Consider the following 23,837-nt stretch of genomic DNA (forward strand, 5'->3'; position numbering starts at 1 on the left):
AAAGCTGGGGGGCCCTGCCAGTGCCCCTGCCTGTGTTTATGCCCTGGGCGGCAGGCTGGGCATGTCCCTTCCTGCCTCTGCCTCCTCCAGCCTCAGGCATGGTGCCCTGGGCGGGCAGTGCTGCCTGAGAACGCGCACCAGCCCCAAGCCGAGAATGGGGCCGTGAACTCTCTCGAGATGACCTCCCAGGACTTGCGGGCCTCCAGTCGGGCCTGGCGCTGGGGTCTTGGGGATGACGGGGGGGACGCGATCATGCACCAGCTTCGTGGGGTCAGGCTCTGAGCTGGCTCCAGCGTCACCCTGGACACCCTGGCCAGCCTCGCAAGTTCAGGACACGAGCCACCAGGAGGGCTGAGGACGGAGGCTCGGAGAGGCCCCGGAGGGCTCCCTATGTGTTGGGCGTGGGGCCCAGGGGTCTGCCCACTCCCCAGCATGGGGCGTGGTAGGGGCGAGGGGTTCTCCTAGGTCAGATCTTCAGGACGCTCTGGAGCTGCCTGCTGCAGACATTCCACCACCGCCGGGCAGCATGCTGGCCCACGTGGGCTCCTTTTTGCAGGACCTTTTCCAAGCTTGCCAGGCCCCTGGGTTCTCTCCGAGCACGTGTCAGACCCCAGACCTCCCAGCCTGGCCCCATTCTTGCCCACCCGGTCAGCCAGGGCTTGGCACATTCCCCTTGGGGATTCATAACTTGGGGGATCACTTGCAAAGAGCACAGAGTGCACATCCTAAGAACAGAGCCCAAACACCTCATGGGAACCAGCCCGGACTCTCCTCCTGCTCTGCAGCAGTCACCATTGTGGTCACGAATGGTCCCAAACATCCTCCAGGTGTTCAGTCCTGGGCCCACGCTCCGGGTGAGTACCGCGTCCTTCGAGGCCCATCTCACGGAGGATGAAAGAGTTGCGGATTCCAGAGCCAAGGCCTTGGTGGGAAGCTTGCTCCTCCAGCCCCCAGTGTGCGCTCTGAGCAAGTAACCCCGCCCCCGCCAATCGCATGCCTCGGCATCTACAGCTGTAAACAGAGACGACGGCCTTGCCAGCCTTCACCCGCCTCGCACCTGGCGCAGGGCACACCTGGACCCCAACCACCACCCAATGTCTTCATCACTTGTCCTTGCCCCGGCACTGATCCTCGAGCAACACCCACTCCCCACCCAGGCTGTGCCCCTAATGCTGGGGGTGCCCTGGCCGCTCTGCCAGGCTAAGGACAAGGTCCCACTCCCCACCTGCCCCAACCCTTCTGCCCCTGCTCAGCCCATCCCAACATGTGCTCCCTGTCTGGCACCTTCCCATCCCCACCCTCCCCTGCCCCTGAAACCCTTCTGTCTGGAGAGCACCCTCTCTTCACCCCTGCTAAATCAGAGGCAGCTGCGAACATGCTGTGGGATCTGGCAGAGCTGCGGTCAAGCCTGGGGCAAACTCACTGAGCCTCAGTTGCCTCATCTGTAAAATGGGCACAGTGACCTTCCTTCTCCAGGGGACTCTGAGGACAGAATGAAACACTAGCATTCACCAGCCCGCTGCCCCAGGCCCCTTGCTGTGCGAACTTTCAGCCTTTATTTCCTGGGATACTTAGGAGGGACAGACTCCTCTGAAGAACACACATCAGCCAGCTCTCATTGGGAAGGGCCTTTATGGTTCTCTGGAACAGAGGCTCCACGACACAAGCCCATCGCCGCCTGCCCCCTGGGGTCACAGGCCCGTGTTGAAGGAGAAGGGGTGTTAGGTGCAGAGACCGGGGGGTGGGGTGGCAGGGCAGGGCGTCCAAGGTTTGTGACACTTGGTCATCTTGGGACCCTCCCCACCCCCACAGCAGAGGGGGTGCGAGGGAGAAGGCAGGAGAATTCAGGGCACCCCCAGGTGGCGAGGAGCAGAGTCCCCAGGGGGGTTGATCGTGGACGGCCTGCCTTCCCTCCCCCAACTCTGATCTCCGAGAACACACCAGGCGTGGGGCACTGGACGCCTCGCCCAGTCCCAGCTTCCCAGTGGGTCCTGAGCATCCCCTTCAGAGCAGAGCCGGTGACAAGGTCAGGGCCCACCTGGGACGCAGGTGCAGGGCAGGCCTGGTGTTTTCAGGGAGGCCAGTGCAGGCTGTAGCCCTGCCCCCAACCCCTACCTGCTGCAGGCCAAGATGGAGACCCTCCGCTTGCCCCCAGCAACCCCAGCCTGGCGTCACCAGCACCACAGTCCCCAACTGGGCCTCAGGGCCTGCGGGACTCTGCTTGGCCACCTGCCCCTCCGTGGTCTCCTGGGCTGGGCCTCGGTTTCCTCCGCCCCTCTGGCCTCCAGAGCTCAGGCCTGTCCTGTCCCTGAGGTCAGAGCTCATTCCCCGCTTCCCCACCCCGAGCCTGCCCTTCCCTCTGGACAAGCAAGATGTTGCTGGAACAGGCTCCCCTCTCCACCCCACCACGAGTGGGGAGGGGCTCAGGGACAGCGGGTCCAGCCCTTCCTTTATTGATGGAGAAGTCAGACGGGAAAACCCACCTGCACTTGCACACCCTTCCCCGCAACCCCACATCAGGACCAGGGTTCCTGCCTGCTGCCTGGGAATCCCTGCCCTGAGAGACCGGCTCAGCCCCCTCTTGGACGCCCCACCCCTGGTGGGAGGGGGAGAGGGTGTGGAAGAGGCAGGAGGGAGGTCCTGCAAGCCTCCTCAGTCTGAAACGGCGGTGCTGTGCTGAAAACTGGAGCACCCCACCCTGAGGGGCGCCCCCTGCCCCAGAGCCTCACCTGCCTCCTCCCTCCTGGGAGAACCATCACCTCTGCAGGGTCTGGTCAGGCCGTGCCCCCATGGGTCCTGCCGGGACTCGGGCCCTGCCCTCTGCCCCGTCCGCAGAGGGGCCCAGAGCCCCCAACACCCGGGGAGGGGGGAGAGTGGAGCTGTGCAAGGCGCCCCCTGGTCCCTCGGCTGGAGGAGGAGACACGCTGGGAGGCTGGTGGGTGGGCGGATGGGCGGCAGGCGGGGAGCCTCCGAGACGGCGGCATGGTCAGGGAACCTCCGGGGGCAGCAGAGGTGTGTCTGAGTTCTGTGCTGAGACGCTGGCGGACTCGGGCCCGATGAGCCCCAGGCTGTACAGGTTAAGGATGGAGTCGGCGATGATGCGGGCCGTGCGCTTCTGGTAGCCGCCCGAGGTCACCATGAGGATAGGCAGCTGGCGGCCACGGACTATCCGGAACACCAGCTCGTCCCGCTTCACGACACCCTGGGTGGGTAGGGGGAGGACGGGGAAGATGGGCTCAGGCAGGCCCGGGCCCTCAGGGTGGCAGAGGTCCTGCTCTGAGTCTAACCCCGCTCTGAGCTGCTGCTGCTGCCCAGCCCCTCTGGCCTCAGGAGGAACGCCCGTGCCGCCCACATTCCCATCGCTGCTGAGTCCCCAGAGCAGAGCCCGCCCCTGCGCCCGCCCCGGGACGCACCTGCGGACTGATGGCCAGCCCGCCGAGGCGGTCCCCCTCGAGGATGTCCGTGCCCGCGTTGTACACCACGATGTCGGGGCGGTGCTCCTGCAGGGCTTTCTCCAGGTTCCTCTCCACCTTCTGCAGGTACTCGTCATCCTCCGTGCCCCACTCCAGCTCCACCTTCCGCCTGATGGCCTCTGGCGGGGGAGACAGCGATGCCCCAGCGTGCAGGCGGGAAACGGGGCTGGGGGCACTACCTGCTTTCCCGTCTGACTCGAGTGCTGCTCAGCCACTCATCCACCCAAACTAAGCTAACAGAGCACGAAGACCACGGATGGAGCACTGCCCTGGGGCTCAGGGACCCACGCCGGGCCCCGAGCTCGCTGCCCCGCAAGCACTCGCCAGAGACAGGGACACCCCACGCACCCTCGGGTCTGAAGCCAGGCCCCTCGAGACGAGACTCAGTTCAGAAACGGGTCCCTGGGACCACAGCGTGGCTGGGTCACCTGCAGCAGGCCCGCAGGCGCTTCCTGTATAAACGTCCCCTCCCCACAAGGTGGGCAGGTCCCCCTGTCTTCAAAGCTTCATCGAAGAGTCTCTGCCTTTGGATCAATGAGTTTAACCCACTTGCATTAACATCTGTCAAGTTTGAACTGATTTCTGCCGTCTTATCTCGTATCTTCTGCTTCTACATTTTCCTGTTTCTTTCTTGTTCTTCTGTTTTTGACTGGACAGCTGCATACCTGGGAGAAAATCCTACTCTATTCTCCAGGTGGTCACCCCAGTAGAGGGATTCACGGTGTGTTTATTGGGGTGGGGGGGTGGTTACGTGGTCTTCGGTGGGTCAAGCGACCTCTTTGGGTCTCAGTTTCCTTGTCTGCGAAGTGGGGACGGCCTCCCCCTCCCTGGGATGCTGAAGATCAAGAAGTGAAGTGACGTCTGCAGGGCCCGGCACGTGGGAGCAGCCCGGCAGACAGAGCCCGGTTCAGGGGGGCGCGCTGGGGTGGGCGGGCACTCACGCTTGGCGAAGCGGTCCCCGGGGTAGATGTGGCGGTTGTACACGTCCATGATGTACACGCGCTTGTCGCCCATGAAGTCGCGCTCGTGCCCGTTGCCCTGGCGGGGGACACAGAAGCTGCTCACGGCAGGCCAGTGCCCGGGCCAGGCCCGGACCCCCAGCACTCCCCAGAGAACGCCCCCTGTGCCTGGGTGGAGGGGCAGCAGAGGCCCAGCCTGGGGCTTGGGGGTGTTCTTGGGGGCAGGGAACCCCACCTCATGGGGCCATGTGTCAGAGGCCGCCTGGGGAGGGGAGGACCCCAGCCTCGCCGGGCACTCACCTGATGGGCGTCGAGGTCCACGATGGTGGCTTTGGAGATGCCCTCCACTCGGTCAAACAGGAACTGCCCAGGGCAAGAAAGGGGAGAGGTGAGGACCCCCTGGGCCAGAAGGTGCAGGCCCCCAGGGGCCCCAGTCAGCGACAGGGTGGACTGGGAGCATCTCCGTGCTTGTGGGGGACCCCAGGCCAGCAGGAGGTCCATGTGGCTCAGAGGAGCCTGTGTGTGTCTGCAGCGGGGTCCCCCTCCCAGCTGTACCCGGTGCTCCATCTGGCCATCTCCGCCTTCTTACAGGGGCCCAGCCCTAAAGCCACCTCCTCGGGAAGCCCTTCCTTCCCCCGCCCTCCCCTCCCGCCAGGTCTCCTGGCATCTCACTCTCCAAACGGCCAGGGTCTGCCGCCCCCTCCTACCAATCCGTTCCCATGCCGTGTGCAGACAGGAGCCGCGAGGACCACACGGACTCCCAGCCTGAGCCTGGACGCAGGTGCTGGGGGAGCGCTGGCTTCTGACAGCCGCGGAGGCCACGGCCAGCGCTTCCCCTTCAGGCTGTGCCCTCACCCCCTCCAGCCCCGTTCCCTGAGGGTGAAGGGGTGAGCCCTGCAGATGCCAGCCGCTGTCAGCACCATCAAGATCTTGATCCCTGTCTCCTCCCCGCTCTCCTGAGCAAAGCCCTGTCTCCTGTTAATAATCTAGCGGCGTCCTGTAAGCTGCTCTCCTCCGGCCCCCAGCCCCTGGAGAAGCGGGTCACCTCTGGGCCGTCACGGGCAGCGCCGACGAGCAGGTGCACGCCTACGTCTGAGTCTCAGCCCAGCTTAGGGACCCGGTGAGCTCTCTCCCATTCGGGACCTCGATCCCTTCACAACACGGGGTGAGAACACCAGACTGGGGTTCCAGGGAGGCTCCTGGAGGCGATCACCCTCCCCACCGCCCGTCACGTGCGCTCGGACGCACCTTGATGGCAAGTGTGATGTCCGCGTAGGCGCAGAAGCCCCCGCCCCGGTCGCTGGAGCAGTGGTGGAAGCCGCCGCCTGCGAGGACAGTCATGCAGTGGGCAGGGCCGGGCAAGGGCGCGCCCCAGGTGCCCCCCACCCCCGTCCTCCCAGGGACAGCTCTGGGCCTGCAGGCTGGTCGTGCAGTGGGCAGGGCCGGGCAAGGGCGCGCCTCAGGTGCCCCCCACCCCCGTCCTCCCAGGGACAGCTCTGGGCCTCCAGGCTGTTCCGGCAAACAGACCCCCCCCCCCCGGGGCAGGTCAGCACCCCGGGGCCCTGGGTTGGGGGGCAGCTCTGCCATCAGGGCATCCGAGCTGCCGCCAGCAGGCCCCGGCCCGGCCCGGGCACTCACCTACGTTGATGGCCCAGCCGCGGTCCACTGCCAGCTTGCCCGCCTTTGGAAACAAGCACAGGCTGAGGCAGGCAGGGGCCGAGCCCTCCACTCGCTCCTGCGCTGACTCACGGCCCCCGTGAACACTGCAGCCAGCTCCCAGGGGGGATGAGCTGTGAGGTGGGGTACAGGGGGCACCACCCGCCCTCGTCCGGCAAATCCCCAACGGGCCGGCCTATGAGACGGGCAGTGTGTGATATGTGCGTGCTCAGCCGCGTCCGACTCTGTGACCTTGTGGACTGTAGCCCGCCAGGCTCCTCTGTCCACAGGACTTCCAGGCAAGAATGCTGGAGTGGGCTGCCATTCCCTCTTCCAGGGGATCTTCCCAACCCAGGGATCGAACCCACATCTCCTGTGGCTCCTGCATTGGCAGGCGGATTCTGTACCACTGAGCCACCTGCAAAGTGTAAACCCCTGTGTGACTGTGTGAGGGAGCTGGAGGAAACCAAAGTTCCGTCTCAGGCTTGCATGTGAGCTGACAAGGATTCTCACGTGGCTTCCGAAGGGAAAACAAAATTTTGCTCATGGAAATACTGTTGCTCTAGTCCTGAAATCATGTAGGAGCTCATCATTCTGGGGTGAGCAGGACTATTCTAATAAACTTTAAAAGTGCACAAATTTGCAAAGCTAAGAAGAAAACTATAAGGGGTCAGCCGGTGTTGATCCAGGTCTGGTTAGATCACTGTACATTTCAATCATTTCCACTTCTTTTCCTCACTGACTGTGGCTAATTTTCATTGGAAGGACTGATGCTGAAGCGGAAACTCTGATACTTTGGCCACCTGATGTGAAGAGCTGACTCATTGGAAAAGACCCTGATGCTGGCAAAGATTGAAGGTGGGAGGAGAAGGGGATGACAGAATGAGATGGCTGGATGGCATTGCTGACTCAATGCACATGAGTCTGAGTGAACTCCGGGAGTTGGTGATGGACAGGGAGGCCTGGGTGCTGCCATCCACGGGGTCACAAAGAGTCAGACACGACTGAGCGACTGAACTGAGCTGACACGCGACGTGAAGCCCAGTTTTGCCTCGAGTGCTGGTGGCTGCCGCACCCCGATGCGGGTGAGGCCCCCGTCCACCGCTGAGGCCACGGGCTTGTTTTCATCTGAAATGTGAGCAGCTCAGAGCCACAGTTTCAGGACACACCCTGGTGGGGGTGGCTGGCTAAGGACACCTCTTACACACCAGTAAATACTCTAACAGGGGGGCTTGGGGGAAAAGCAGTGATTTCTACGGGAGAAGCTTTGGAAGAAAGAGTTCCTGTTGCCGCCTTGAAGAACATTTGCGATTTTTCTCAACTACTCAGCGGGACGAGGCCTTCTGGAGGCAAAACCCCAGGTGGGCAAAGGCCCAGGGAGCAAAGGAGCCGGGGCTGGGGGTTCCCGCCCAGCCACTGCCCTCTACTCCCCACCTACCATTATGGTTCCTCCCGTCTGGGTCCGCAGGGGCCTGAGCACCTTCCTCTGTACCAGGAAGTTGGGCAGGAAGATGACCGGGGGGATCTCTGTGATGGTCGCGACGGCGAAGGACCACTGCGGGGAAGAGATACGGGCTGTGTGGCCTCCCTCTGCCCGACGGCCCAGAGGCAGCAGATTCCCTCTGGACCAGCTTCGGGGCGCCTGGGGGGCTGCAGGCAAGTGCAGCTCCTTGGGTGAGAAATGGGGGCCCTCCCACCGTGGCTGAACTTCAGGCTCAGCACGGAGACGCTCACAACAGGGTGTTCTTAAAGTGAAGTCAGCGCAAGGGCCTTGTGGGCCACGGCCCTCAGCTGCCCTCTTGTGTCTAGAAGGAGAACTGCAGGGGACGGCCGGTCACCACCCAGCCTACCCGGAACTGGCCTGGCTCGCACCCCGGCGGGCAGCAAGGCCCTGCGGGGGCAGGCAGAGGGGGTAAGGAAGGAGGATCCTTCTTTACAAGGTCACAGCGAGTCATCGACAGAGTCCAGACTGGATGCCCAGGGCTGCTCGTCCCCCAGAGCAGCAAGCCCCGTCCCTGCAAATGGGGCCGCACGCTCTCGTCCCCTGCTGCCGAGGCAGGAGGGCCTGGGGCACCCAGACCAGGATACAGCCTCCCTTCGACCTCCCAGGCCCTGGGCCGGTGTCCATGCACCCTGGTCCTGGACCTCTCCTGGCTGGCTGGGAACACCTGGTCCAGACCCTGCTCTCCACCAACGCTAGGCAGAGCCCTGCAAGGACTCTGGCACCTGGCAGATACTTCCCAAGAGCCTGGGGAGGCGCCAGGCCCGGAGATGGAGCTGGTCTGTCCTCACAGACACACAGCAGCATGGTGGGGAGGTGCTGACCTGCAATGTGACAGCTTTGCTGGGGGAGGGAGAACATGGTCTGGCTGGACAGCTGCAAGACGTGTGTGTGTGTGTGTGTGTGTACGCACATGTGCACGTGCGTTCATGTGTATGCACATGTGAGTGAGTGGGGGCATGTGTGTGCACGTGTGTGGAGGAAGGCAGGGGCTCCACCTGTCCGTCACACCAACCCCACCCCAGCAGCAGCCCAGCACATGGGAGCCAGGGAACGACTGTCCCTGGAAGGGAGCGACGAGCCCCCGAAGGAGAACATCGACCACTGCCTCCTTCCACCCCCAGCAAGCCAGCAGGGGACAGAGAAGGAAAGAAAATGAAGCCACCGCCCCCAAAAGGAAATTAAGAAAGCAATTTCATTTACAAGGACATCAAAAAGAATAAATTAACCAAACAGGTATAAGACTTGTACAGTGGAAACTATGAAATGCTGCTGAAAGAACTTAAAGAAGATCTGAATAAGGGGAAAGACATCTGTGTCCATGGGCTGGAAGACCTAACCTTGTGAGGATGGCGGTTCTCCCCTAACTCATCTATAGATTCATAATCACTACTGAAATCCCAATAGCGTTTTTTGGTTTTTGTGTTTTGCAGAAGTGGAGAAGCTGTCCTATAACCCTGGGGGTCCCATTTCCCGGGGACCCTCGGAGGCTCAACCCCGGGTACTCTGTGCACGGGGGTCTGTGTCTCTGCTCTCACAGACTCAGGGCACCGTGGTGGCAGCAACAAGGCCCAGGTTGTGCCCAGACTCCGTGGGGCTCCGGCCACAGTTTCCAGGACATCCTTGGCCTCCAGACCCCACACCCGATCTGAGCCCAGGAAAGTCCTGTTGTTTCAACTTCACAACAAACCCCGGGTGCTGCCAGGTGTACCCCCGGCCACGGCTGCTTCCAGCCTTGTCTGAGCGCCCAGGCTCTCCCACCAGGATCACGGCAACCACCCGCTTCCTCTTGGGCTCCTGATGTCATCCTGATAGCCGGGTCTCATCTATTCCCATCACAGCTGCCAAGCAAGCTTTGGAAACCTAGGTCAGATCACGTCCCCCTGCTTGAAACAGCCCTGGGCTCCCACCGCCCTCAGAGCAAAGTCGCAGAGACCACAGGCCCTCGGTGCTCCTGACCCTCATCTGACCCCGCCTCTTACCGTCTCCCCTCCATTCCCTCCAATCCAGTGGGGTCACTGCTGCTGGGGCACTCCTGCCTCAGGGCCCTTGCCCTTGCTCCTCCTCCTGCTCGCTCAGAATGCCTCCCCCAGATACCTGCCTAGCCCACTCCCTCACTCTCCCCTTCGGGAGGCTGAGCCCCCTCCCACTCCAGGCCTGAGTCTCTACAACTGTCTTACTCTGAAATGCCACACGTATCGCCTGCTCATCATTCTCTGGTCTCAGCTCACAGCCCGCCTCCTCGAGGCCCTCCCGGATCACTCAGCCTGCACGAGCCCGCCTCTGCCCAGCGACCCTCCTTCTTCTCCCTCTGTTGCTCTGAAACGCTTTTGTACCGTTACTTCTTTTCAGTCTTCTACCAGGAAATGCGGATCCTTGGCAGCAGGGAACATTGCTTATTGTTGTTTTTGCACCCAATACACAGTCAGATTTCCATACAGAGGTGTTGCCTGACTGAATACTTCTTCACCTCAGTAGGTCATATGGAAATCATCATGTTTCTCCTTTTGCTCTGGCCACCAGGGAGCTCCAGACACGTAGCTCGGCCGTGGCCTCTTGGTTACGTTGGCATATCTGAATTCTCCTCCTGCCCCTGACGTCGGTTTTCTACTTGAGACTCTACCTGTGAATACTTGTTCGTATTATCACGTAGCACCTAGAAAGCTGCCTTCAGGGTACTAGGGGGCCCAAGGCCAGCCACGCGGTCAGCCCCCGATGGTTCCCTGAAAGGACCTCCAAACAGATGGAGCCCGGCCCCCACCCAGCTTTCTCCGGGCGCTGGCTCCAGCCCGGCCCCGCTCCGTCCCAGCCTCGCCCTGGTCCCACCCTCACCCTCTGGACTCTGGCAGGCATGTCCTCCTGGCCCTGCCCCTGGGCTGTGGACTGTGACCACGCAGGTCCCAGCCCTGGGAAACCAGGGCAGCCAAGCGCTGGGCTTCCTGCCAGGGCCTCGCACCCCTCGCTCTCCTGGGAGCCAGGTTTCACCCTCTTCCTGGTAATCTTTCAGGAGCGCGCGCTGCCAACGGCTCCATCTAGAATTCTCACAGCTCGGGCCGGCGCGTGGGAGGACGAGGGGCAGCAGGCGTGACCAGGAGCCTAGGAGACCCTGCCAGGTGGCCTGTCTGGGGCCCCCCCGAGGCCTGCGGGACCGCCTGGGTGACCTTGAGCAGGTGTGGCCTCTTTGCAGGCTTGTCCACCTGGGGGGGCAGGGCCTGGTGACCTCGGGTGTCCACTCTGGCTCTAAGATGAGTCCTGCTGGGAGCCCAGCGGTACATGTCAGGGTTCCACGCTCCCAGGAGCAGAGAACCTGGGGCATCCTCGACCCACCATGTTCTGATGCCGCCCCCAGGCCCGCCTGCCTCCCGCCCCCACAAAGGGGCCCAACAGTTTCTCCGCCCTCAGAAGCGGAGGGGAGCCGTGCGGCTCTTCTAGAGAGAGGTCGCCACAGGCAGCCTGCAGGTGAATTTACAAACCTTCCGATGAGTCGCTGCATTAAGAAATCAGGTGCCATCACCCACTGGTCTGCATTCCTGGCTTCTCTTTGAAAGCCAGGCCCACGGAGGAGCTGGGCGGCAGCCACCGCCTGGGAGGGGCCGGAGCTCGGGTTCGCCCCGATACCACCCACCACCCACCTGACCACTTGTGTACGTTCCCAGCTGGGCCCTGGGGCACAAAGGCTAGCTTTCAGCGCAACAGTTTCCAACAAATCTCCAGCAGTAGAAGCCCTTGAAACAGAATCTTCAACTTCAGCCCAATATAAACATAGGCCAAGGTGGAAGAGACGTGGCTGGAGGGAGACAGGGAGCTGGGGTCCGCCACCCCTCACCCCAGCAGGGGTCTTGGAGGCCTGTCCACAAAGCCCAGATGGAAAGTCACCGAGGCAGAAGCCCTGAACCCCAGCGAAGTTTCAATCCCCATCAAGGGGGTGTCCATGCTTTCATACTTCCAGGGATGGGGGCTCACGGACCCCAGGAGCAGCCACGCGCATCCCTAGTACCTGCCCCTCTAGGGCCCCTGGCTCCCGATGGGGACCGAAGACTCACACGCTCCCCCTGCGCAGGGACAGGAATGGAGCCCCTCGAGCCTGTGGCCCTCCTCCCGGCTGGCCGCCCCCAGGCCCCGCACCTTCAGCTCGTTGAGATAGCGCCTCGTGTGCACCACCAGCAGGTCTTCGTCCGAGGCCTCCCGCGCCTCCACCAGCATGCTGTCTGACAGCAGCTTCTCTTCTGAAACCACAAAGTGGGCACCATGCACCCCTGCCGGCCTCCAGCCCCAGCCCCTCCCGCGGGCTCAGACATGGCCCCTAGCAGCCCCGTCCCAGGAGAAGGTGGCCCCTGCTGGCTTGCGGGTGGTCTCAGAACGGGCCACCTCTCAGGCCAGTGTGGAGAGAGTCGCCAGGCCCTCGGGCCAGGGGGCAAAGGATGTTGTGCCCAGCGATCCTCCAGTGTCCCAGGGCACTGAGAGCCAGGGGGTGAGCTCAGGCGTGGCTGGGCAACTTGCAGAGGCAGGTGGCACAGGGGTCGGTCATTAATGCTGCATCTCAAGGTGAGAAAAACTCTCCTGATTGAGTCTCCTCCACCTTGGGGTGACGTCATGGGGGTGTCGTGTGTGGGGGCCTCTCTTTTAACACTTGCCTGATCCTTGCTCCTCTCCCTTTTTTTAACCCCCTCACCAGCAGCAATCGTTCCACAGTCTGTCCCAACAGTAAGCTGCCTGAGCTGGAACACACTGCTGCTTTCATCGCATTTATTTTTTTACCATGACCTTCTATTTATGGCAGATGAAACTGGCTTTTTCCATTGAGATGACCTAATGTTCCCTTTTAAAACAGGCTTATTTAAAAGTTTTTAAAAATGAAGGCTAGGTCAATAAAAACTCTGATGTAAATAACGAAACAGGTGGTATGAGTTGACGGCACATTCCCAAGAGTGGTTTGCCAATGACTGATGTTTGGGAAACACCACGCTATGTCGTCACCCCCCACACACACCAGACAAAATTTCCTCCTTTTTGCAACAGAAGAAGTTAGACAGAGGGGAGGAAACGCTCTGTCTAGGGCACTGTGAGAACGGATCCATGACGCTCTGGTTCTAGGGACACTGAAGGACAAGGTCAGAATCTACGGGACTGTACTAACATGTCACTCTCAGAAGCCACCCCTGGTAGAATCCACGGGACCTGTACTAACATGTCACTCTCAGAAGCCACCCCTGGTAGAATCTACAGGACCTGTACTAACATGTCACTCTCAGAAGCCACCCCTGGTAGAATCTACTGGACCTGTACTAACACGTCACTCTCAGAAGCCACCCCTGGTAGAATCTACTGGACCTGTACTAACACGTCACTCTCAGAAGCCACCCCTGGTAGAATCTACGGGACCTGTACTAACACGTCACTCTCAGAAGCCACCCCTGGTAGAATCTACAGGACCTGTACTAACATGTCACTCTCAGAAGCCACCCCTGGTAGAATCTACGGGACCTGTACTAACACGTCACTCTCAGAAGCCACCCCTGGTAGAAGCCCATTGCTGTTTAGTCACTAAGTCACGTCCGCCTCTGCGACCCCGTGGACTGTAGCCCGCCAGGCTCCTCCGTCCACAGGCTTCCCAGGCAAGAATACTGGAGTGGGTTGCTATTTCCCCTCCGGAATCTTCCCAGATCAGGGGTTGAACCCGCATCTCCAGCACTGGCAGGCAGATTCTTTACTACGGAGCCACCTGGAAGACCCTAGACACCACCTGGTTCCCTACATCTCCCACAAAGAGCTCCATGGAGAGCCCAGAGCACTTCATGGCTCCCTACTGCCTTCCCCAAAGGACCAGCTCTGTTCCTGGCAGTACCCAAGGCCCCTCACCACATGGCCCTGCCTCCGATCTACATCCTCATCACAGAAGGAAGCGAACTCAGGAAGATGGTCAGCTCAGAGGGATGGGGACAAAGCACCCTTAGGTTGCACTGCAGGGTGACATGCGAGCCCAAGAAGGGGCTTGGGCTCCTCTCCTGCAGAGAGCCTCAGGCCCGCTGGAAGGAGAGAGGAAAGGACCTCTTTCAGGGAGGCGCCAGGGAACCCTGAGGTCTAGTGGTTACAGCTGCGAGCTTCCACCCCCAGGAGAGAACAGTCAGGGGAGGCAGGCTGGCTCCGCCCCCCCACCCCCAGAGCTCTTCCCAGGCCTGCACACTTGTCCTCTTTTCTACATAATCTTTTTCTTTGAATAAGCACTCTGGTCGCTACTGCAGGTGGAAAATCAGTATCGCCTGCCAGAAACAGAAGGCAACCAAAACTAAAAACAAAAAAAAATACAAACGCATGAGTGTCATTAACCTCCACTGAGACTATTTTCTGCAAGGTGCAGGGCCGGAGGCTCGCTCTAAATTTGGTAAAGAGGGAGATGGGCTTAGGTGTTAAAGGCGGGCTAGCCCCAAAATGAAACATCCCCCAGGACGTGATCAAAGGCATTGTGTGATGCAGAGATACTCAATGCTTCATCCCATGCCAGGTAACACTTCATGTAATACTTCCTACTTCCCTCTGTTAAAGAACCCCCAATATTGGAAATTGGAATATCTTTTTTTTTCCCACCAGTCTACTGTGATGCTTGAATTTTCAACCCTGGATTACAAACCACGGTTGAAACAGCACACTCCCCACAGCATTACCCTACTCAGGGGACGAGCCATAAACGGGATGAGGCTAGAGCTCTGAGGTTCAGAGCTTTCTGGGCCCAGTTTCCTAGATTTTTCATCAGTGGGGTTGGAGCAAAGGTGGTCCAGCTCCAGGATTCTCGGACTTTGTGGGGTATGGACAGTGCGTCCCTCCAGATGTCAGCTTGCCTGGCTCCATGGCAACCAGCTCCCCTGCTACTGGGTCTCCGGGGGCAGAGACAGAGTTTGGGTCCCCAGGGAACGGGAGCCGGTGAAGGTGTGCTGTGGGGCCAGGTTGAGCTCAGAGGGCTGTGTTGGCGAGATCCTCTGACAGCACGGGTGCAAGGCAGTCAGGGTAGAGGCTGGAGCGGGAGCGTCTGAAGCTTGCATGAGGGCAAGGCAGCAGGGTGGTGGCGGCAGGTGGGCTGCAGGGAGCAGATGCAGGTCCGGGGCGGGGGCTTCCATACCTTTCAGGAGGCTGATCACTTTGCCCCATTTTCCGGCGTCAAAGGGGTGCAGCTTCTCCAGGCCCAGGAAGGTTATGTTGTAGCGCGGCGAGTACACGATGGGCCAGCGCGAGTCCGGCACATGCTGGTACAGCTGGGTTGGGTGTGGCCTTCGTGGGCATGGGGACAGACACGCACAGACAGGAACAGCCTCAGTGTGGGAGCAGCTGCACCTTCGCGCCAGCAGGCTCAGACCGAGCACACAGCCCTGACCCGGTACCACTAGCTCCCTTGGCGGCAGATAAGGGCCACAGCAACAACACGAAAACAGTGGTTCCCTCCTGACCTCCCTGAACCATCCGGCCCAATCCTGGCAGCAGCCCGGGGTGGGTGTACAGGCTCCACCATCATCCCACCAGAGGCTGAGAGAGAGGACCGGGGCACCCCAAGGTCACCCGGTCTCTGGAGCAGCCCATGTGCACCAGGTGTGTCTGGCTGCAAGCCTCAGCACCTCAGCTCCACATGACAACAATTACAACCAACAGCTGTGTGGCCTTAGGCCTGGCTTTCCTCGGCTGCAAACGTGCGGTTGTCTGTCGGGAGGACTGAGATAACACACTCAACCAAGCACAGAATGCGCCCTATCCCTGATAAGCAAGGGGGACAGCTCCCAGAAACAGCAGCTCGGGGCTCACGCAGGCTGCGGCCCAACCCGGAGCCAGGGATGGGGTCACCTCGGCACAACCCGGAGCCAGGGATGGGGTCACCTAGGGCCCTCCGCGCCAGCTGACCCCCATCACACCTCCGCAGCCGCCGCACAGGGCACAGAGAGCCGGCTTGCCACCGCAGGGGCCTCCGCTCTGCTGGGGGGCCCCGAGGAAAGACGCCAAGCCGCGCATGTCGCGGGCCCCCGCCCGGCCAGCGCCCCGTGTGCCGCAGATTAGTGGCGCTGGGCTGGCCACTGTACGCGGGGCGCTGACCCGGGCCAAGCGGCCCGACCGCCCGCCGTACCTGGGCCCGCACCTGGCGGGCTCGCCCGGCCGCCCGCGCACCGGTGCGCCCGCCCGCGGGGACCCCTGGGAACCCCCGCGGCCTGGCCGGCGCCCCAGCCCGCGCCCCCGCCCCCGCCGCACTCACATCCCGGGGCCGGGCCCTCCCTGCGCAGCCACCGCTCCGCGACCGGGCGGGGCGGGGCGCGGGCCCGCCCAGGACACGCCCCCGGCCTCGGCCGCCTCCGCTGGGGGCGGAGCTCGAGAGGCTCGGCCCGGCCCCGCCCCGACTCGGGCCTGCGTCACAGAGGGTCGGAGTCCCGCGCCGAGCTCTCCGGCGGCGCGGACGGAGGCCACGCCCCCAGCGCTCTTCAAGCTCCAAGTCCCGCCTTCCGCAGGCAAACATCCAGTGAGATTTCTCCTTGCTTAAAAGCCGCGCCCCTTAGGGGGAGGGCCGCTCGTCGCAGAACTGGAACAGGAGCAATCGTCCCGCCCTGGGGGCGGGGCCACATTATGCTCCGGGCCCGGCCTCTCGCCCAGTCTTCTTGGTCCCAAGGCCGGGAGATCCTGGGAGCTAGGGACGCCCGGCTTCCGGGCGGACTCGGAGGCGGAGTCGCTGTGTGACCCCGACCCCAGCTGGGCGAGCGTGTGCGCTCTAGGGTCTCTGTTTTGCACTAGCGAGATGAGGTCGGGGCCGGCTGTTCTGGCCTTGACATTTCCGACCTAATACGATGCATGACCTCGCTGCCTCGAGGTCCCCTGCTCCCTCGAGGTCCCCCGCTCCCACTGCCCAGCCACGTCCGGCAGCTCTGACTTGAGACAAGCGCTCCGCACACAGTCCTTTAGCCTCTCCGAGCCTCCGTGTCCTTATCAGTAGAACCAGACTGGGGATCCGGTCTTCGGGGTAGAGTTGTTTATCTGCACATTCACCCCTCCTCCACCTCGGGAAGCCAAGATTAGCCGGGTAACAGCTGAGTGTCTTGGGGCTGCGCCCTGGGAGGAGGCCCCAACAATAGAGCCCCAGAGGATAGAGACAATGGGCTTCTCTGTCGGCCCAGCCGCCCCGCCCGGCACACAGAAGCAGCTGACCCCAGGGCTGCCAGGCACAGGGCAGCTGGGATCCCTGCTGGCTGTGTGAGAGCGTAGGTGTGACGGGCCTGTCGGTTGGGGGTCCCTATGAAGGCGAATGGCACGGTCTTTTGAACGGTGTCCTCCACGTTCCTATCACCTGATCTTGTGACTGCACTGGACTCTCAGAGCTCCCCTAGCGGCTCAGAACGTGAACAGACTGCCTCCGACTCAGGAGACCTGGGTTTGATCCCTGGGTGGAGAAGATTCCCTGGAGAAGGGAAAGGCTACCCACTCCAGTATTCTTGCCTGGAGAATCCTATGGACAGAGATCAAGGGGTTGCAAAGAGTCAGACATGACTGACTAACCCTTTTCACTTTCAATGGACTCTCACAACCTAATACTACCGGGAGGCTCCATCATCACCCCAAGTTTATCATGAGGTCACTGAGGTTCAGGCCTGGATTAAGTCCAGACCCAGCCAGCAGCCTGCCAGCGCTGTGGCCTTGGGCAACTGGTCCTTCATTTCTTTGTCTCAAGGTGAAGCGATGCCTGCCCTTCCACCCCATGGAGAGATGGAGAGAATCCAAACAGATAATCATGCTGATTATTATTAAAATAGCACGGAGCATGTGTTAGGCTCAATTCTAAAAGCTTTAAGCTCAGTTGATCCTAGGAACAAACCTAGAATTTGATCCATACAGCAAACCTAGGAGTCGAACTATCGTTATCCCTGTTTTACAGATGAGGAAACTGGGGGTACAGAATAAAGTACTTTGCCCAAAGGCTGGGGATGTGGACAGATAACCTATAGCCACAAAAAGAAACAGTTAATATTTAATAATAACATGGGGAAAAAGTGCACACCCTAGTCCTGTGTCTTTGGGAGAGGCGGGCTTCATCTCAGGGAGCTTGCTCTGTGGTTTGGGAAGTCATGTGGCTGAGCCTCTTGGTGAGAGAACAAAGATCTTGGGCAGACTGAATTGGGACCTGAGGCCAAAAGAGTGGGCAACAGGTTTTCAAGTTGTGTGGTGCCTCTTCACCCCGGTGCCTCCGCCCCAGAGGCGGACGTTGCTGGAATACATATGTTGAGGGAAGCAAGGCGGGAGGGAGGGCAGAGACGCAGACGCGGACGTGTCGCATGTGACTTCTGACATGTGGGAAACAGAGATCTGTAAGCCCATAAACACCCATGGGAGCACATTCACAGGTTCCCGGGCTCCAGACCTCCTCCAGGTGACTATTAAGTGCCAGGAGCAGGAGCTCCGCCCCTGACAAAGGTCATGAGCGGGATCGAGCCTCAGGAGTCCCCCTGGAAATTCTCGAGCATCTACCCCCAAAACCAGAGTCTGCCTACTTTCTGCTTTGTGCTCTCACCTACACCTCTGACTTTATGGGGGGCTGTCCCCCACTACCTCTCTCTGAAAAAAGAATTAACTTACAGCTCCAGTTAATAATTCCTGGGTGTGACAGTGTTTCAACCTACAAACTCCTTTGGAAGTCCTCTAGCCTGCCTGAATAGGTTTTTCTGGCCACATGTGATTGCTCAGAGCCTCCCAACTGTGAGAGGCATAAGATGTTCTAAACTGTCTAAATACAGATTCCTTTGAGCAGTTAAAAGATTGATTAGAAATTGTATTGGTGAAGGGTTTTTCACTTGTTGGGCCAATGTTTGCTACTAAGTCTCCATATCCCTTACCTACTGTGTCCCTGGCAATGTATTGATTAATATAATTCGTGTAAGTAGTAGCTTTAATGTTTGTAACCTTGGACCCTTGAGTTAATTCTTTTTCTTGTTATAGCCCACCACACCTTTGCCCTATACGAATGAAACTTTATCTAATGCTTTTGGAGGGTGGCGACTGACTAATCACCTTTAGAGAAAAATAAGTTTTCTGAAGAAAGGGCCATTTCTGAAGAAATGTTAACAGGCCTCCGGGCCAGAAGATGATGCAAATCACCTAAACTTTTGCATATGATAAGTTTGCAGGAAGAAAGCCTGGCTTACTGCATGACTCTACCCCTTCCCCCATTATCCTCTATGCATAACTTAAGGTACAAAAACTACTTTGGAAAATAAAGTGCGGGCCTTGTTCACCGAAACTTGGTCTCCCCATGTCGTTCTTTCTCTCACCTTCTGGCTGAATTATTCAGCCTCTTTTCTCCACTAAATTTCCTCACTGAGCTATCCTTATTTCACCACTCTTTATATCTTTAATTAACATTTAATTAAGCAGTTGTTTCCTGATCCTCGCTGACGCTGTCCCCGCTTCGAATTCCCTGGATCCACCGGGGCTGCTGTTGCTGCTGTCGCTTCAGTCATGTCCGACTCTATGCGACCCCATAGACGGCAGCTCACCAGGCTTCCCCATCCCTGGGATTCTCCAGGCAAGAACACTGGAGTGGGTTGCCATTTCCTTCTCCAATGCATGAAAGTGAAAAGTCAAGTGAAGTTGCTCAGTCGTGTCCAACTCTTCGCAACCCCGTGGACTGCAGCCTACCAGGCTCCTCCGTCCATGGGATTCTCCAGGCAAGAGTCCTGGAGTGGGCTGCCACTGGACCCCGGCAATTAAGGGCTGGGCCCAGGTGCCACCAGCCTTTAGAGGCCCATTCAGCCCTCACTTAGAAAGTGGGCTTTGGTCGAGCTGGTTCATACCAGCAGAGCATCTGCTCAGAGCCTTCCCCGTCTGCACTCCTATTGTTTCAGAGGAGTGGACCCTGCTCCTGCCGTCTCACCTGGACCCCACCTCCAAGCTCACCTGCCCCCATAGAACCAGGTGGGCCGGCCGAGAAGGGTATGGGGCTGCCTCTGGAGAGAGCTTCGGGCTGTCAGTGAAGTTACAGCTTCTGGCCTTTAAAGCCAGCAGTACTCCCAGCCCACCTCCCCCAGCTCTTTCCCTGAGTATGAGAAACAGGCCCAGAGACCGAGGGCGTGGATTCTATGAGGGTCCTCACGGGCAACAGCAATTCATCACACACACACACACACACACACACACGCACAAAACCATCACACATTTGTCAGCAGTGCAAGAGATTTTTCAAGGTTTTCTTTTTCAATGCAGAAAAACATGAGGAAAATGAAAAATGGCTTGGAATGCCACAGCACAGATAATCCCAGTGGCATTTAAAAAATAAAGTTAATGTATGCACACATTTAGAAAATTTAAACAGTTCCCCAAAGATGATAAAATAAGAACTAAAAGCTTCTCTACCGCAGTCCTTCTCCTGGGAGATGATTCCCTTTTTTGCATTTCCTTCCTGAATACTTTGGTAAATCAGCATTTTTACTGATTAAAAGGGAATTGCTCTCTGCCCACTGTTCTGTGCTCTGCAAGTGTTGCACCTGAACGACGTCTCTGAAGATCTCTCCAGACGGATGCGTCCTCCGTCTCCACCTCTTTTTGAATGGTTGTATTTTATTTCCATGGTAAGAGTAAATTCTCTGTGCGCTTGTGTTCATTTCCTGTTTCTTTGCTCTTACAAAGCTCTGGCCGCATCTCCTGGGTGTACCTGGATGTGCAACATTTCCATAGGGTCAGTTGGAAGTGGAAGCCCTCAGATGAAGAGCGTGCGTGCTTTTAAATCTGGCAGCGGTTGCCAAAATGCTCTTCAGAAAGGTGGCACCAATTACACTTTTATCGACGGTATAAGAGGGAGTCTGTCTCCCTACACTCTCACTAATTTTGCCAGTCTGAGGAGTGAAAAGTCATATGTCAGTGTTTTCTTAACAGCTTTATTGAGATGTAATTCACCCATTTAAAGTGTACACTTTAATCATCTCAATATATTGAGTGTCATGCCACCATCCGCATAATCAGTTTTAGAACATTTCATCACCACTCTCCCACAAAAAAAAAAAATCTGTAATCACTAACAGATACTGCTGTGCTTCCTCCTGCCCCCGAGCCCAAGACAACCATCAATCCACTCTGCATCTGTTGATTGGCCTATTCTGGGCATTTTGTAAAATGAAATGATGTAATATCTAGACTTCCGTATCTGACATTTCACTGAGTGTGATGTTTTTGAGGTTCGTCCACGTCGTAGCAGGCCTCAGGACTTCATTTCTTTTGCGACAGAATAACATTCCACAACAGGAACAGAGCGCGTCCTGTTTATCCATTTATCAGATGATGGACGCTTGGGTTGTTCCCATCTTTCGGATCTTGGGAACACTGTTGCTATGCACATTAGGGCTCAAGTTCTGCGCGCACCTGTGACTTTCCTGTCACATGAACTTGGGCAAACTCCAGGAGCTGGTGAAGGACAGGGAGGCCTGGTGTGCTGCAGCCCATGAGGTTGCAAAGAGTCGGACATGACTGAGCAACTAACACTTACTCACAGTAGGGACACCCAGCTGGTGCCACAGACTTGCTTGCTGTCAGAACAGAGCCCACACAGTGTCACTGGCGGGCAGAGTTACAGCTGGTGTCAGAGCCTTACTGCTGACTTGAGCTCTTCATTAATCACGGAGAGGTAGTCCATTGTCGGGCACGTGTCTTCTAAACAGATTTTCCTAGTTTGTCATTCATTTTTTGACTTCATTTACCGTATTTGGTGACATTCAGGAATCAAATGTATTTATGTTTTTAAAGTTACAGGCTTTTTCCTCTTTAGGGTTATAACCAGCTTTGGCAGATCTTCCCCACCGTGATTATAAACTTATTCATAACTTCTTCAGGACTTTCACTTTTCCTTCCCCTCCTTCTTCTATTGTCACATTTAAGACTCTGACCTGTATGGGATTTAATCTGATTCCTGGCATAAGCACCGAGTGGTCTTTCCAAATGCTGGAGTAATTATCTCAGCATCGCTGGTTGGGGAACCCTTCTTGCTGCCACCGGTGTGAAATGCCACTTTATCATGAATCACACGTTGCTGGGTGCCAAGCCCGCTTCGGGACTCGCCAACCCAGTGGCTCTCAGTCCTGCCTGCGCAAGAGTCCCCTGGAGGCGTTTAAGAAAATACAGAATTAAACACTGGCAAATTTGAAGTTTTTAGAAAGGAAGAAAACTCCAGTACCCAGGTGCCACCCTGATGGATCACAATCTCTGGGAATAAGGCCCAAGTTTTGTCTTTTGTTTGTTTGTTTGCCTTTTTAGAAGCATTTTAGGGGAGTCTAACGTGAAGCCAGGGCTGAGAGCCACTGCTCAGCAGCACTCCACTGGTCTATCAAGCTACTTCTTTCCCACCAGACTGTCTTTTTAGGGCTGGCCCCGGTCCCTGCTCTTCTTTTTTCTGGCTAATCTTGGCCGTTATTCACAGATGTGTTTTTCCAGGTGAACTTTACTATCATTTTGTTGATTTAGGGAAGCGGGAAGCCTGTTATTCTAGTTTGAGCCACACTCTCTAATCTTTATGACCCAGATAACCACGATGGTGTGATCACTGACCTAGAGCCAGACATCCTGGAATGTGAAGTCAAGTGGGCCTTAGGAAGCATCACTATGGACAAAGCTAGTGGAGGTGATGGAATTCCAGCTGAGCTATTTCAAATCCTGAAAGATGATGCTGTGAAAGGGCTGCACTCAATATGCCAGCAAATGTGGAAAACTCAGCAGTGGCCACAGAACTGGAAAAGGTCAGTTTTCATTCCAATCCCAAAAAAAGGCAATGCCAAAAAATGCTCAAACTACCACACAATTGCACTCATCTCACACGCTAGTAAAGTCATGCTCAAAATTCTCCAAGCTGGGCTTCAGCAATACGTGAACTGTGAACTTTCATATGTTCAAGCTGGATTTAGAAAAGGCAGAAGAACCAGAGATCAAATTGTCAACATTCACTGGATCATTGAAAAAGCAAGAGAGTTCCAAAAAAGCATCTGCTTCTGCTTTATTGACTATGCCAAAGCCTTTGACTGTGTGGATCACAATAAACTGTGGAAAATTCTGAAAGAGATGGGAATTCCAAACCACCTGGCCTGCCTCCTGAGAAATCTGTGTGCAGGTCAAGAAGCATCTGCATACAGTTAGAACTGGATATGCAACGACAGACTGTGATTGCAGCCATACAATTAAAAGACGCTTGCTCCGTGGAAGAAAAGCTATGACCAACCTAGACAGCATATTAAAAAGCAGAGATATCACTTTGCCACCAAAGGTCCATCTAGTTAAAGCTATGGTTTTTCCAGTAGTCATGTATGGATCTGAGAGTTGGACTATAAAGAAAGCTGAGCACCGAAGAATTGATGCTTTTGAACCGTGATGTTGGAGAAGACTCTTGGGAGTCCCGTGGACAGCAAGGAGATCCAACCAGTCCATCCTAGAAGAAATCAGTCCTGAACATTCATTGGAAGGACTGACACTGAAGCTGAAACTCCAATACTTTGGCCACCTGATGCGAAGAACTGACTCATTTGAAAAGACCTTGATGCTGGGAAAGACTGAAGGCAGGAGGAGAGGGGAAGACAGAAGATGAGATGGTTGGGTCGCATCACCAACTCAATGGACATGAGTTTGGGTAAACTGCAGGAGTTGGTGATGGGCAGGGAGGCCTGGAGTGCTGTAGTCCACGGGGTTGCAAAGAGTTGGACACGACTGAGCAACTGAACTGAACTGATCTAATCTTCAGCCAACAGATATTTACTGAGAATCTATTATGTGCCATGTAGAGGAGGAAGTGGCAACTCACTCCAGTATTCTTGTTTGGGAAATCACACAGACAGAGGAGCCTGGTAGGCTACAGTCCGTGGAATTACAGAGTTGGATACAATGGACCCCTTGGGCATGAACATGCTTGAAGATTCCCAGCAAAATGCTGTTTGTCACTCAGGCTCTGTCATCTTCCCAAGCAAGAACTGGATGCCAGCAGGAGGGGTGGGCATGACTTTGTCGTCCTGGAGGATTGGCAGGATTTCAAGGGGCTTTTTCCCCATTGGAATATTTCACACAGTTACAAATGTGGAGAGAATTATACAAAAGAGCCCCAAGTCCCCATCCTCTGGCCTCAGTAAAGATCAACTCACGTAGAACTTGTTTCAACGGTATCTTTGGCTCCATTCTGAAGCAAATCCCAGGCAACATATCCTGACATTCATTTATTGCAATTAAAAGAGATAAGCCCCCTGATGCCTCTGGGAAGATACAGAAATG

At 57.3% G+C, this 23,837-nt stretch overlaps 1 protein-coding gene and 1 long non-coding RNA gene across 3 annotated transcripts; both read right to left on the minus strand.

The window, feature by feature from the left end:
- Window positions 1-1,615: 1,615 nt before the first annotated feature.
- Window positions 1,616-16,086, minus strand: HDAC11 (histone deacetylase 11). 2 transcript variants are annotated; one of them, NM_001102056.1, is given in 11 exon segments: window positions 1,616-1,753; window positions 3,008-3,202; window positions 3,414-3,592; window positions 4,415-4,511; window positions 4,733-4,795; window positions 5,681-5,757; window positions 6,071-6,113; window positions 7,527-7,643; window positions 11,715-11,815; window positions 14,704-14,852; window positions 15,820-15,881. In NM_001102056.1, coding segments are annotated over 11 exon segments (1,161 nt in total). In that variant the 5' UTR covers window positions 15,822-15,881.
- On the minus strand, window positions 8,767-11,055 carry LOC132343531 (uncharacterized). Its single transcript, XR_009492419.1, has 2 exons — window positions 10,060-11,055; window positions 8,767-9,964 (listed from the first exon to the last, which is right to left on the minus strand). It is a non-coding gene; the product is annotated as an uncharacterized lncRNA (long non-coding RNA).
- Window positions 16,087-23,837: the final 7,751 nt, after the last annotated feature.

The sequence above is a fragment of the Bos taurus genome, chromosome 22, assembly GCF_002263795.3.
Source record: "Bos taurus isolate L1 Dominette 01449 registration number 42190680 breed Hereford chromosome 22, ARS-UCD2.0, whole genome shotgun sequence".
Classification (NCBI taxonomy): Eukaryota; Metazoa; Chordata; class Mammalia; order Artiodactyla; family Bovidae; genus Bos; species Bos taurus.

Coding starts and splice junctions, on each gene's coding strand:
- HDAC11 (XM_024982717.2), bottom strand. Junction 11,816..14,703: donor AGTGATCAGCCTCCTGAAAG/GTATGGAAGCCC, acceptor TTGTGGTTTCAG/AAGAGAAGCTGCTGTCAGAC. Junction 7,644..11,714: donor GCTATCTCAACGAGCTGAAG/GTGCGGGGCCTG, acceptor TCTTCCCCGCAG/TGGTCCTTCGCCGTCGCGAC.